The sequence below is a fragment of the Takifugu flavidus genome, chromosome 6, assembly GCF_003711565.1.
Source record: "Takifugu flavidus isolate HTHZ2018 chromosome 6, ASM371156v2, whole genome shotgun sequence".
In the NCBI taxonomy this organism is placed as follows: domain Eukaryota; kingdom Metazoa; phylum Chordata; class Actinopteri; order Tetraodontiformes; family Tetraodontidae; genus Takifugu; species Takifugu flavidus.
The window spans coordinates 10,186,150-10,199,980 of record NC_079525.1 but is presented as its reverse complement, the minus strand read 5'-3'; the positions used below and the strand labels follow the sequence as shown (position 1 = coordinate 10,199,980).

Genomic DNA, 13,831 nt, shown 5'->3' with positions numbered 1-13,831 from the left:
CTCTTACCTCCATTTAACCTTCCTGCCCTTCTCTCTACTTTGTCTCCTTGCTTAAGTTTTTGTTCATCTCTCTCTCTCTCCCCCTCTCTCTCACTGTCTCTCTCACTCGCCCCCCCCCCTAATTGGTCTGCTAGGTTAGCTTGGACAGGCCTATTCATCATAGCACTATCCTCTGAGACAAACCTTCGGGGAGTGAAGTGGAGACAGACAGTCAGATGGGAGGGCGTAGGGGGTCTCCCGCTTGTCAGCCAGTTCCCCTCCACATTTTTTCCAGCCTTCCTCTTTTTCCACCCCTCTTCCTCCCTCTCTACGCACTTCGTAGATGTCAGTTTTACAGGGGGAGGGAGGGGGGGTGTCGTAGTTGCATTAGTTAGACTATTAGTTCAACAAGCTGCTTCCGTGCCCGTCAGCGGCCCTTCTGCACTGACACACGCAGTAGTCATGTCTGACATTTGTTACATGTAGTATCAGTGTGAGGGACTGATGGTGAATGACGGGATCGGGATGGGTGGGGGGGGGGCTTTACATGGTGTTTCATGTGGTGGTTTGCAGCGAGCGCCTAATGGCTGAACCGCAGCCCACCAGAGCTCCATACATCCCTTCATCTTTACTGCTGTCCATGTGTAATCAGGACAATTGTGACCTCCGTGTGTGTGTGTGTGTGTGTGTGTGTATTGTAAAGGGCAATGAGACACGTGTAATTCTGTATAAGACAGAATGTCTTTGCCGAAAGGTCAAACCATATTTTTCCAGAGTGAGTCTATCAGAACGTTTTTCTGTTTTGATGAGTTGGTTGGAGATGAAAACTAATAATAATGTCAATGATAACTGACAGGAGAGGATACAGGAATTAGGAGTGAACGTCTCACTTAACAAAGGAAAATATCAACGCGCATTCATCCTGATGACGGCTCTTTGAAGATGGTTAACGTCAACCATCACAGCCCAAATGTTCTGGCTGTTGGTAGTTCCTTTCAGTCGACTACCGGTTAACTAATTTAACCACCCATTTGGTTCCTGAGAAGCTGACCTATATTGCTGGAAAGATGTTTCTCGGAGGTATGATAACACCTGGGAGTTTCAGAGGAGCCAGATGTTCATGTTTTGATTGTTGGACCAGGAGAAAAACCCACACAGACACAGAGACCATAAACTCCCTGTAGACCTCAGAAGGACCCAAACCTACTCTCACTGGATCACAGCACAGACGCAGAACATGTTTTCTTCTGTCTTCTTTTATCGTTCCACTGGATTCTTGGGCTCTGCTCTTACTCTGAACCTCCGTGTCCCACCCGCCTCTCCTGCAGGAAACCCCATTTCGCTAATCAGCAGAGACCCAATTATGCTCAGTTGGCCCCTTGCCTCCTTCCTACAGAGACAGTGGAGGGCCAAAAGAAATACTGATGCTGACTGACGTTAATTTGCATGACTTCTTGGCCTCCGTAAGTACCACTGTTGTCTGTCTCCTGCTCTTGTATTAAGCTGGGGTGGGGTGTGTGGGAGGGGGAAGGATAGGTAGAACACGTCAGTGTGTGGTCGCATTATGTAATCTGGAATAATGGAGGAGAATAAGTATGGCAGAGGGTGAGATGCTGTTTTCAAACTGAGCGCTGTCAGAGGTTTATGTTCCAGACAGACATTGATGTGATGGATCACGCTCAACACCTGTCACAGATCGCTACACGCGATGAATACCATCAAGCTAACGTAGCATTTCAGAACTAATGCAAATGTTCATCTCCTTCAAAGTCGTACGTTTCGTAACGCATCAGAATTCGGGTACAACTTTGGTCGCTTATTAAACCTTATCAACCAAATTGCTGCTGCTGAAATCATCATTTATTTTACATTAGCATAGGAACTGCAACAGTAGAGTACAAGTACAAGTAAATCATCAAAATGAGAAGTTTCACTTTCTTTTCCTAAACATTTATTAAGGTATAGTTGCCAGAGGAACTGGATTTCTGCTGTGCAATTATTTGGGGTATTGACAAGATCAAAAATAAATAGAAATGGCTTTTGGTTTTATTTTGCACTCATTTTAAGAAGTGCATTTATTTTCCTTTCTTATTTTTAATTCTGATTCTTATGCAGTTAAAGTATTAATCTTGTACAGCACTTTATCAACATGAATTGGAATAGAGGTTGATCATAACTGAATCTTGGGCTGAAAGGTTAAAACACAAGTCTGACATTCCAGAAATATTAATAACAATATCAATTAACAAAACACTCATAAAGTGTTACAGACTATTTTCAAACTATTGTCAAAACTATATTGTACCCCTCTTCGGTGTCTTTTGTCGCCTGCACAAGTGCGCTCACGAGCACACACACACAGATTAAATGAAGGACACTCTGGCATTTGGGTGTCCTGGGCAAGCACCCAAGCTGCAGACAGGTCGGCCTGTGTCTCAAGCTGGGTGTCTGCTGTTTTCAGTGTGTGTGACTTGTTGTCACCATGTTGTGGCTGGTGTCGTATTATCACCCCACTCCCCCCTTGTCTCCTCCTCACGCTCTCTGTCACAGACACAAACACACATCTACGTCTGCCCCCCTCATGGTCTCGGCTAGCAGCCAACACTGCAGCACTGAAATGTTCTGGCCGGTACTGGAGTGATGGGATGAGCTCAGAGCCCCTCAACAGACACACGTGCACGCACACACACACACACACACACACACACACACACATACAAAACCAACTGAACAGGCTAGAGTTACCAAGACTGTGTGTAACATTTTGGCTGTTCCTCACAACTTCAAAGGATTGTTTGCAGCTTAAGATGTGGATAGAAGTTGAGGTTAGAATTGGGTTTTAGTCAGGGTCAGAGTTTGGGAGAGGGTTATGTGTTTGGTTGGAATGGATAAGGTGAAGGTAGGGAGCTGGGTAATGTATTATAGTGATAAAGGTCCCCACACAGATAGAAGTACAAAAATGTGTGTGTGTGTGTGTGTGTGTGTGTGTGTGTGTGTGGTAGGTTAAATAAAATGATGCATAATAACTTTTAATTTCAAAAAAATTATTGTTTTATTCTGATGGACCAATAAAATTATGGCAAATATTTACAAATAATTACTTCTTAGTTTCACATTACAGGTACATAATTAATTCACCAACAACAGTCACTCAGGTGGACGGATGAACAGGTACACAGACTGAGAGTGAAGAGATGCGTCAAGCAAACTGCAACAGAATATTTCACAATCAAATAGAAAAATAACATTATTAACATAACAAATCAGAATATAAGCTGAATATCAAATTCACTATTTATGTCCAGTTTTCTGAATGTAATTGGTCACAGTCAACAAATTAAAAACAAAGAAAAGAGGAAAAAACGGTAAAAGAGAAATTGAGTGATATGATATCTTTGGCAAATTCGCACTGCAGTAAAATACATTCAAATATTAAGACAACACACAACACACAGAGAAAAACACCAAGTTTTGTTTTGCAACTACTAGAAAATTGAATAGAAAACATACACGTTTTTTAAAGAAGCATTTCTTTTTCTTTTTTAACCCCTCCTTCCAAATAATCCGAAGGCATTTGTCATCATTTTCTGTTTGTGTATTATTAGTCATTTCTGCTGTTTTTTTTTCTTTTTTATGTTCAAGAATTTCTTATTTAAAACAGGCATCGCGGACTTTGGTGAATGTTACAGATATGTTTTTGTTCTGATTTCTGCAGAGTGGAGCAGGTCGACTCGTCACATACAGATTCACCTTTTTGCATTTGGATGTGCATTTCTAGCTTTAGTTTGCTCTTCTTTTATTTTATTTATTTTTTTAATAAAAATTAAACCAGAACAATAAGGATAGAATGATCTCTTACACACCCCGTATAGGAAGCCATGGACGCACGAAAAAAAACAAAAACTCTAGATTTTAACACGAAAGGCCACAGTAAGGTGAAAAAACATGTTATCTACTATTTTTCCCCCTCTTGATTAACACGTCTGCTTAAAAAGTAGATTTATTCTTTTTCTTTGTAGGCTGAATTCTGTGTTTTTCCCCGCTTCCACAGCTGAATAATATTAAGATGTACAGAACATTGTAACACTTCAGTACGAGATCTGTCCAGAGTCTAGTTATATCAGCAAGCATGAAACAGATTGTGCCACTAATTGCTGTCAAGATGTGATGCTGAAATCCCCACAGGTTTTCCAAAGGCAGGAACCATCTTCATGGATTCATATTGAGATACATGCGGTGGAAAAATCATAATAGAGAGGGGGAAGAAGCTCATTTGCATTTATTTCTGTTTCCTATTTGATTTGGAGCCGGGATAAAAGAAATCAGTATGTGATTGCATTTTCATGGTTGGCAAACTGGAGCAGAGGTACCAATGAAAAAGCCTTTGTTTGATCTGAACCTGGTGCGTCTGCACACTCAGGAAGTGGAATACGTGAACTCAATGTTGCCATTGAAATGACCTCGCTTTGGTACAAACCATTTCATTCCAATGCAGGATTTACGACCGGACGGCGAGCATCGCGTCTGAATAGCAGGAGAGACCAGTGAGAAAGGTGGGGGGTGGGGGGTGGCGTGTATTGGTGTGTGAGTGTGTGTGTGTGTGTGTGTGTTAGTGGGGGGGATTAAAAGGACTGTTTGAAGACTGAAGGGGGACTTTTTGAGGAAGGTCAGAGTCCTGAAATCAACAGAGGAGTCTTTAATACTCCTTATGCCGTTGGTGTGGCAGTGCTACAGGAGGGAAGAGAAGTGCAGGAGAGGAGTGCATGTGATATGATGAGATTAGGGCTGAAGGAGGGGGAGAGAAAAAAAAGACGGGACGAGCTTCTGATGGCACAGCAGGTTTGGTCTCCCTTGGGGAACACAGGGGCAAGAGAGGAGGGGCATAGCTACTCTGCAGAGGACAAAGGAGGGAGAGCGTGTCTGTACTCATATTTATGTGTTTGTGAGAATGTGTGTGTGTGTGTCCATGCCCACCATGTTCCTACAGTACCACCCACAACGGTATTCCCCTCTCACCGTTGCAGTCAATGTCACATCTGCCAATTTATGTGACTGCGAGGAACCATTCTCTCCACACGCGCACCAATTAGGTCAAAGCGATGGCGAGGCAAGCTGTGTCACCATGAGATGCATAGTTAGCAAATAATCCTGTTAATGTATCAGCGGATTCGAATGTTGAATTATTTGGCCGGATGGGGGAGGAGGCACGACTGGATTCACCTACTCAAGGGGAACGGCCTTCAATCAATACTTCTTCATGTTTGCAGTGTGTGTGTGTGTGTGTGTTGGTTCTTGAATTGGCTACCAAGAGAGGGCCAGAATGCACATTTCCCTGGCAAAATGGGGACCGTTTGAGAAGTGAGGACATTTTGTATTGCCAAGTTCAAAGGGCTATTTGAGGGTTAAATCTTGCTTTTCATTAAAGGGCCAGAGTCAAAATTAGGGTTAAGGAAAGGGGGGGTTGATAAATTAGTGGGAGTCCACACAGAGGCAGAATCAGACATATGTGTGTTTGAAAATGTATCTGTTACATTTGCGGTGTTTTTGAATCATACTGTGCCTTTTTTTAGTTTTAATGTATCTTGTTCTGTGTGTTCTCAGTCCCAACTGTTCAAATAATCATGCTCACTTTGGTGCTGCCTCAGGCTTCATGCAATTGTGGTGCCGGACCCTCTCCTATAAATTTTGAACACTTGCTGTCCAGTAAATATCCAATAAATATCAGTGACATTTCCATCATATTGATAATGTATGTCTGCATATAGTAGCCTCTGAATCAACCGAGTTTTAAGGGTTAAAGCATCAAAAATACACGGGTAAGGGCAAATACACCAGGCATCAAAATGTCATTTGCTAAAATAACCTGACAAGTTTGTGTAATGTTATGTGGCTTATTTGGTTATAAAGGAGGCAACTGTTCTCACTGAGCTTGATTACCTCATAGGGTGGGACTAGAAATAAAACATAAAATAAATCATAAAACACATAACATGATCCTTTGTGGATACTGTAGGCTGCAGAAAGATGACATGAGAGATTTGCTTAAAAAGTATGCAGATAAGTTTATTTTATAATTTAAAAGTGTTAAGAACAATGCCTCTGTTGTTGGGGAAGCTGTAGCATTTAATACCCTTCAATACTGTAATGTGGAAATTGAAGCTCATGTAAACCAATATTTTCCCAATTAAATACAGATAACCTAACAGAAATTTAATTATGAATTCATTTGATTTCAAACAACTGTGGTTGTTACCGCATAGTTTATACTCCTAATATTTTTTATGGCAACTTGATGTCATTTTAAAATTAGAGCACAGATTAATCCTTCATATGAGGCTATTATATTTTATGTTTAGAACTTTTTATGTATTCGCGATTGAAATGTTCAAGTTGAGGGACCTACTATATGTATAAATATTAAGGTGACCTATTACCGGTATGTGTGAACAGATGCAATCAGATCAGGGAAATCCTTCATTTGGTGAAGTTGGCAGCTTAGAAATCATGTCAGTGTTGACATCACATCATTAGTGAAAGGCTTGACCTTGTGACCTGTATTTGACCGGACAGAGTTTAAACTATGGTGGGGACGGATGCTGAGTCTTATTTTAGTGCTCATTCGGAGGGGGGATTTGACGATATAAAACTAAAGGCACTGTCCTTGTTTTCAGCTGGTGTGGTTCAGGTTTCATAATGCCTCAGATCAAGAGAGAACAACGGAAACAAAAAAGGCTCCTGTTGCGAGCGAGCCATCACAACAAGCTTCTTTCAGTCATCAAGTTCAGGAATGAGAAATGCTCTATTATGTCACTATTTCAAACTTCAGAAACAACAAAGACTGAGAATCTAACAGCTCCGTTCTCTTTTTATCAGAATTTGTTTATCTAAAACTTACAGATTTAGTGCCTCCAATCCGTTAGCTATTAAAAGTTAAACAGGAAGTCATCCACACATACCTAAAAGAAACCATAAAACAAATGGGAGACCTGGCATGAGAGGTCAAAAGTAACAGTGTACTCATCTTAGTTTCTTTACAATAAAGAAGGTTCCATTACTAAATCTATCTCCAAACATGAATAATTGGAATTTCTATTAACATCGTGACTTATTCTTCACTGATTACTGTACAAATCTTGTATGGACAGAAGTGAGACAGGAAACTATGTACAGATTCAGGACAATGTTGCCACCTCGCGAGAATAAAGCGAACGGCTTTTTGACATACAAGAAGAATAAAACACCGAATTCAGGTCAGTGCTCAAGGGCAAATCTGTCCTACTCTGTCTGTACATGATAGGTAAGGCCTCGACCCTGGTGTCAGACATTGTCACAGCGCAGAACTGATGCAAGAGACAGACAAAAACAAACAAACAAGCTGTTTTTCAGTGCTTTCATAGAAACAATTTCCAAACAGGTACAAGTGTTCAAGGGAAGAAGGAGGAGAGAAGAGTACATAAAAGCAGTCTAAGAGGTAAAGTGGTGACTTAAATGACGATTTGTGCTTTCAGTTAGTCAGCCGATCCACTGGGGGGGCCATCTTTGGGGAGTTAAAGAGAGACGGAGCGTCCTGGCTTATCTTGTTAATTTAGGAAGTAGTTCATCAATAACAGAGGGGAGGAAAACATACAGGAAATCATAGTTAAGAAACGTCTTCTATCTATTATTTTAAGTTGTAATATTTCACTGCATCGTCGTTGTCATCGTCACTATCATCAATATCACTATTCTAGCACAAAAGTGTGACAAATACTTCATTCGTAATTCATTACAGACGTTCACACTCTTCAAGGTGTGTCACGCTGGAAAGATTCTTAATATATTACTCTGTGTGTCTTCTGTTATAAATAGCTCTCGATCGGGACTGAATCTGGGTTGGGAGGTAGGATAGCACCTTTCTGTACAACAAACCTCCCAGCAGGTGCAGGGGGGACTGTGGTCTGTTGTGAGTGCTCAAATGTATGCTGTGCTTTATTGAGACTCCTGATATTCAGCCAGTGGTGTACAATGCATATTCTACAGTGCCAATATCGGAACGATTTGGAAAAACATCTGGATCTGGTTACAAATGCTAAAACTGACTGATGCTTAAGCCTGTAAAGACGCAATGTTATGAATCCCAAACAGTTTGTGGAAATGCTCCTCTTTCTTTCTGTTTTAAGATGAGTCAGTTTGTTGACGATGGTGTGGTTTCTCAGACTAGCATGTTTCTATTTCCATTAAAAATGACAGATTTTAGGGTATGTATGGTGCAGACAATGACTGGCTCAACACAAATGGACCAACCACCACAAACTCTTTTGTAGGTTGAAGTGATGCATTTAGTACAGCTGTATTTTTCTCCATCTCAGAAAAAACGAAATCAACAGGGGGAAAGGCTCCAAGTTTATAGATCCATCGAGTGGTTTGGACAGCAAATGAAGTGAGCTGTGAATGCACCGTTGCAGCGGAAACTCTAATTAATGCAACTGGGGCTACGCATGTGGCCAATTGTAAAATAATAAGTGAAAACAGGACTGATTCATTTATGAAGCCTTGTAATAACTGATTGATGAATCTACAGCAGAGAGTGATGCTCATATGTTGTTTTGGTCATTTAAAGTTATGAGAATTGGATTGTCTTTCCTTCATGGTAGCATGGCATAGAAAAACGATTGACCCATGTCAGAGACACAGCCTGGAAAAGAGCTAATTTTCTGAACCCACTAAAAAGAATTCATCCACAATATTCTTGAGCTAAAAGCAGATAAGCAAGCGGCACTGGTGTCCTGGATGTACAGATGATTGGTTAAAGACTCAATAGGGAGTCTGCGCTTTGACACAACATAGGAAGGTCCCAATTTATGTTTTGTTACAAAAGCTTCCGATCAGTTATTGTCACTGCTGCCTGTATTCCATACAGTTAGCTTATGTCGCAGTGCAGTTTGTCAAATCCAAGAATACTTAAACTTCACTAACGTAAATTTTGAAATCGTTTTCTTCCTCATTGGCCCATTAGTTGTTAGCCATGCTGGTGCTATCCATCCATTCCTCAACCCCTCGTCTGTGTTTCCTCCTCTAGGCGGGGGGGGTCAGTGGCGGTCGTACGCAGAGGCTGTTGCAGTGGCAGCAGAGCCGGCCCCCCGGGATGTTGCACTGTAGTAATACGGTGACCCTGGGAAAAAACAAACCCTCATTTATTTAATGCAAGTGCAGTATTGAAAAAAATGCGCACCATTTATACAGTAGTGGATTCGACTAGCTTTGTAATTTGGACTTTTATTATTCTAATAATTGTAACAGTAAATTAGAGGTATACGTTATCTAATCTAAGAAAGGGAAAAGGATAATATAGGGACACTAACGTGCTCCATAGAGCTGAAGTCATCTGACTGGAAATGCATAGCGCATTTTATTTGCCATAGAAATCAGAGCTGGCGATTATGTTGTAACAGCACACCGCATAGTGACATGACTGGTTCAGTTGCTATGCATGGAGTCGCCATCCAAAATTGAGAACTCAATGTCTAACTTCACGGCACATTTCCGTCATTCTTCTACTCGTCTTTGTCCCACGTACAGTTATCATTGTTACACTCAGCGTTCTTATTTTTGATGATGTCATTGCTCACATGTAAGCACTATACGATCTTGAAATTCCACCTCCATTGGTTACAATGATTAATTGACCTTAGTCAACATTAGTTATATGTATCCTGAGCCCTTTTAATGTAATACTGGTAATGGCGTCGCACTTCCATATCAGAACAATTAACTTTTCCACTGCAATATTCCTTCGTACTGATAGAAATGATTGTTAGAAATGATTGTTGGCCCAAAAAAGCAGAAGCCGAGTTGTACTGAATGAATTATCCGTGAATGACTTGGGTTTTATGACATGCGGGGTAAATGTAAAATGAGCGGCTTTCATTTCGCTGCTCAGATTATATTTTACTTTGAATGTGAGCAGTGAAAGGCCGGGATGAGATGACATGAGCTGATGAAGCTAATGACCAAAAATATCAGTCTGCACGTCATGCGCGACCAATAAAAGGTCGGTCCGCTTTTCCTACATTTTTGTCTCCTGACTTCAATCGTTCTCTTGCCCTCATGCTCTCTAACGCACACACACACACACACCTACCTAAGTGACAGTTTAAGCTGACATGCTGAGTACAGCTCTACTACTGAGCCCTTGAGTCTATTCTCTCCTCAGGGAAGAGGTCAGTTCAATATTGTAACCCCGAGGAAAAACTCCCAACACACACACATACACACACACACACAAACACCCACACACACACCTGCCTCTGTCACTTCCATCAGTCAATCAGCAGTGTGTTGACAGGTTATGTCTGTCCACAGTTCAAGTAATCTCTGAAATCTCTTTGGAAAGTGCAGCATTAAGCGGAATGAACAAACTATTTGGTCCCTATCAAGACTTGAGGTGCCCTCTGTCCCCTCTTTTTGTTAAAACTCCCCTTTCTTCCATGTTCCACACTTTCCATCATCTTTCTATCCCTTTTTTGCTGTTGTCCCCTTGCAGGCTCTTTATTCTTTCTATAATTCCACCCCCCCCCCCCCCCCCCCCCCCACTGCTAAATCATCACCTGCTCTTTGTATTCTCTCGTTTGCTGTATCTGTTCCTCTCTCCCTTCTTCCTTCACCTACCTTGCATCTGTCCTGCCTGGCTGGTGAAGAGACTGGAGGAGCAGCCGATTTCCGTCCCCAGGAGAGACCCATAATCCTGCTGAAACACTGGGGACAGAGAGAGGGAGGGGAGGATTGAGATGAGAGGTGCGAAGAGGAACTGGGTGCAGCAGGCGACAGGTCAGCACGCCATAGACCAGGCATGGGCAAACTAAGGCCTGGGGGCCACACGCGGCCCGTTAAACGTTTTAATCCGGCCCGCCAAACTTGAAAAATTAAATGAATAAACCTTGTTAATGTTAAATTTTCACTGCAATTCTGGTGTTTTCCCACTAGAAAAAAGACAGTCAGGAGGAGAGTGACGGTGATATCCTGAAGGATAACAGAACTTTCAGTGCTTTAAAATAGAAATGGTTATTAATTTTTTTTAAAAAGGCACATTTTATTCATTTGATTTTAAGTGTTTTAAGACTCATTCCAAAGTCAGATATTTTGTCTCTTCATTTTCATTTGAAATTAAAGCACATGTTTTCTCCATATCCCAAGATGTGTATTTTTTCTCTAATGAGGTGAGGTTACCAAAGCACTCCATCCATCCATCTCCTCCTGGTCCGGCCCCTTTGTCAAATGTTAGAACCCATTGTGGCCCACGAATCAAAATGTTTGCCCACCCCTGCCATAGACCCTTCTCACCTATTGACCTTTAAATTGCAAACCCCTGATGTCTATATGGCTGTGTCTAAACTGGCTTTGACACTGGATATTTTTTCAACACTGGGGAAGAAATTATCTACCTTTAAACAATTCTAAAATGTTTATCCTGTGATATTGGTTTTAGCCAAGCCCATTGGGACACCAGAGATATTCCAACACAACTTCTGCCCAACTAACTATTATATATTCTATTTTCTTTCTGCAGTTCTGTTTTTGTTTTCTTGGTTACGTCCTATTTTTGGTTTCAGTTTAGACATTAAGGTTTCTAAAAGGATATTGTAACTCCACTTGCATAAAGAGTAGTTTGTTAGCAAAACTTGAGAAATGCAAAAAATAACTTGTTAATATTGTAAATCGTCCAAAATGGGCTCACCCCAAAAAAATGAGGATAAATCCATGCTTTTTGAGTAACTACATCCAATCTTAAGTGGTTAAATTTAATCTAAAGTAGGCAAAGTTTGTCTGTATATTTGTTGTTTGATTTTGCTGTTATTCCTTTCTAAAAGTTGTGTTAAAAAATGTTTTCTACTCAGATAGAACCTAGCCAGGTTCTGACTCTGATTGATTCGCGACAGGGCACCCCAACGAATCATTATTCTGTAATAACAGTATGACAGGAAGTACCAAAGGCAACACAAAAGCAACAATGGAGACTCATGCCGATCACTTTTCTCCGACACTTGTCTCTGAATCCATTCATACTCTCAATCATCTTTTAACAATCCACAGAGTTGTTAGCACGTCTCTGATATATTGTGCTGTTCAGCCGAATACGGATGAATTGGAATGAAATGAGGGGAATGTCCAGTATTGTACAGGACATTACACTGGCACTGGGATGTGAGATGGACTGAAATGAAGCGCACAGATGAAGTTCTGTGATGAAGTGGATCTGGTTCTCGTCCTTACAAGTGGGCAGACGAGGATCATGCATACCTAATAGGCTGGGGTTGGGAAATCTCCATGACTCATTGTACGTGGAATACTGGGGATGGGAATATGGACTTCCAGAAAAATCTCCACCTGCAAGAAAGGACATGTCACATTAAGAGAGAAGAGGGTGAAGATCATCAACCTGATTTGAGCTTGAGGTTACTTGTTGATAATCAGGAATTTTTGTCATATAATGAGGAAAAACACTCATTTATGAGTTTCTAGATGAGCTTTGTGCTGTGCCAGACCGGGTGAGTGGAGATCATCCAGTGCTCCTCCCCAACAGCAAATGATAGTGAAGCTTTTCTCCCTCATTTACTACTTACTGTCTGGGGTCTCCTCTTCCTCTCGTCTTCCCCTCATCTTCCCCTCCCGCGCTCCCATTCAAGCCTCTCTCTTTTACTTTTCTCTTCCGCCCTCTGGCCCTCCCGACTACAACGCGCCCATCACCCTTCACATCAAAACAACATTCTCCCTCATTTCTTCTCCTCTTTCCCCCCATTTCTCCACAGACCTGCTCTCTTTTTTCAATCTCTTGCTCTTTCTTTCTTTTCTCCCGAACCTTCGCTCCTCCCGGGGGGGGGGGGGGATCCCTCTCCCACAGCTGACAGTCACAGACCCCGACCCCCCCACCACACACACACACAAACGCGCGCGCCTGCCCCATCCCTCCTCTCCCTCTCGTTCTGTCGGTTCTGCCTCACTGCTCATCTACACCCCCTCTGAGTGTCAGCCCCCCTGCTGCAGCGAAAAAACGAGATGGAAGAAGAAGAACAGCAGAACAGAGTTGCTCACTTAATGAAGGTATGATATTAGACAGAGCGGACAAAAAAGGGAGGATAATTTGCCTGGGAAGTGTGGAGATAAAACATGACAAAGCTGGAGAATCAGAGTTGGGAGATTATCTCCTCCATTCTCAGCAGTCTGTCGGGAGGGGGGGGGGGGGGGGGGGGCTAAATGAGAAGAGTTCAGGCGTCGATACAGTTTGTGTGTCTGAAGTTTTCTTCCTCGCCCTTTGTGTGCACATGTTCAGCCGCTTCTGTCAGGTGGGGTCGAGAAGCCGTCTCCATGGCATCCCTGGGTGCAAACATCCTCCCCTTGTCATCACTGTAGTGACGGCAAGGTGTCAGGTTGTTTAGGAGATGAGGGGAGGGGGGAGGAAAAGGCTCAGGGGTGGCTGTTGTGCAGTTCAGTGTCAAGGCTGCACACACGCACATGCACAAAACATACACACAATCCAAAATACACAAATCAATGTATGCCCACAACCGTAGACCAACAAACACACACACAAACACACACACGCATACGCACACATACATGCTGTCAAATTTGAGGACAGGAGGGCTGAGCGCAAGGGGACAGGGTTACCCATCTTCAGATATGCTGTTCTTACATGTCCAGAGAGACAACGAGAGGGAGAGAGAGTGTTATACAACTGTGTGGTTACACAGATTCTTGTCGTACCAGAAAACATTGTTGTTATTGCTGTTGTTGCTTTAAGGTACTGCTAATATTTGTTTATTTTTAATATTATTTTTAAGTGTAGTGTAGGTTAGACTGTATGTGTGTGTGGATA

General features: G+C 42.1%; 1 protein-coding gene across 6 annotated transcripts in view; it reads right to left on the bottom strand.

Annotated features, from left to right (window-relative positions):
- Positions 1-3,006: 3,006 nt before the first annotated feature.
- The window catches only part of pax5 (paired box 5), a 41,992-nt gene continuing 31,167 nt past the window's right edge, over positions 3,007-13,831 (bottom strand). For all 6 annotated transcript variants that reach the window (XM_057036236.1, XM_057036233.1, XM_057036238.1 and 3 more), the window contains exons 9-11: positions 12,256-12,342; positions 10,627-10,713; positions 3,007-9,130 (exon numbers count right to left, since the gene is read on the bottom strand). In XM_057036236.1, the coding sequence (XP_056892216.1) occupies positions 9,048-9,130; positions 10,627-10,713; positions 12,256-12,342 (257 nt within the window). In that variant the 3' untranslated portion in view covers positions 3,007-9,047. The remainder of the gene's footprint in view (positions 9,131-10,626; positions 10,714-12,255; positions 12,343-13,831) is intronic.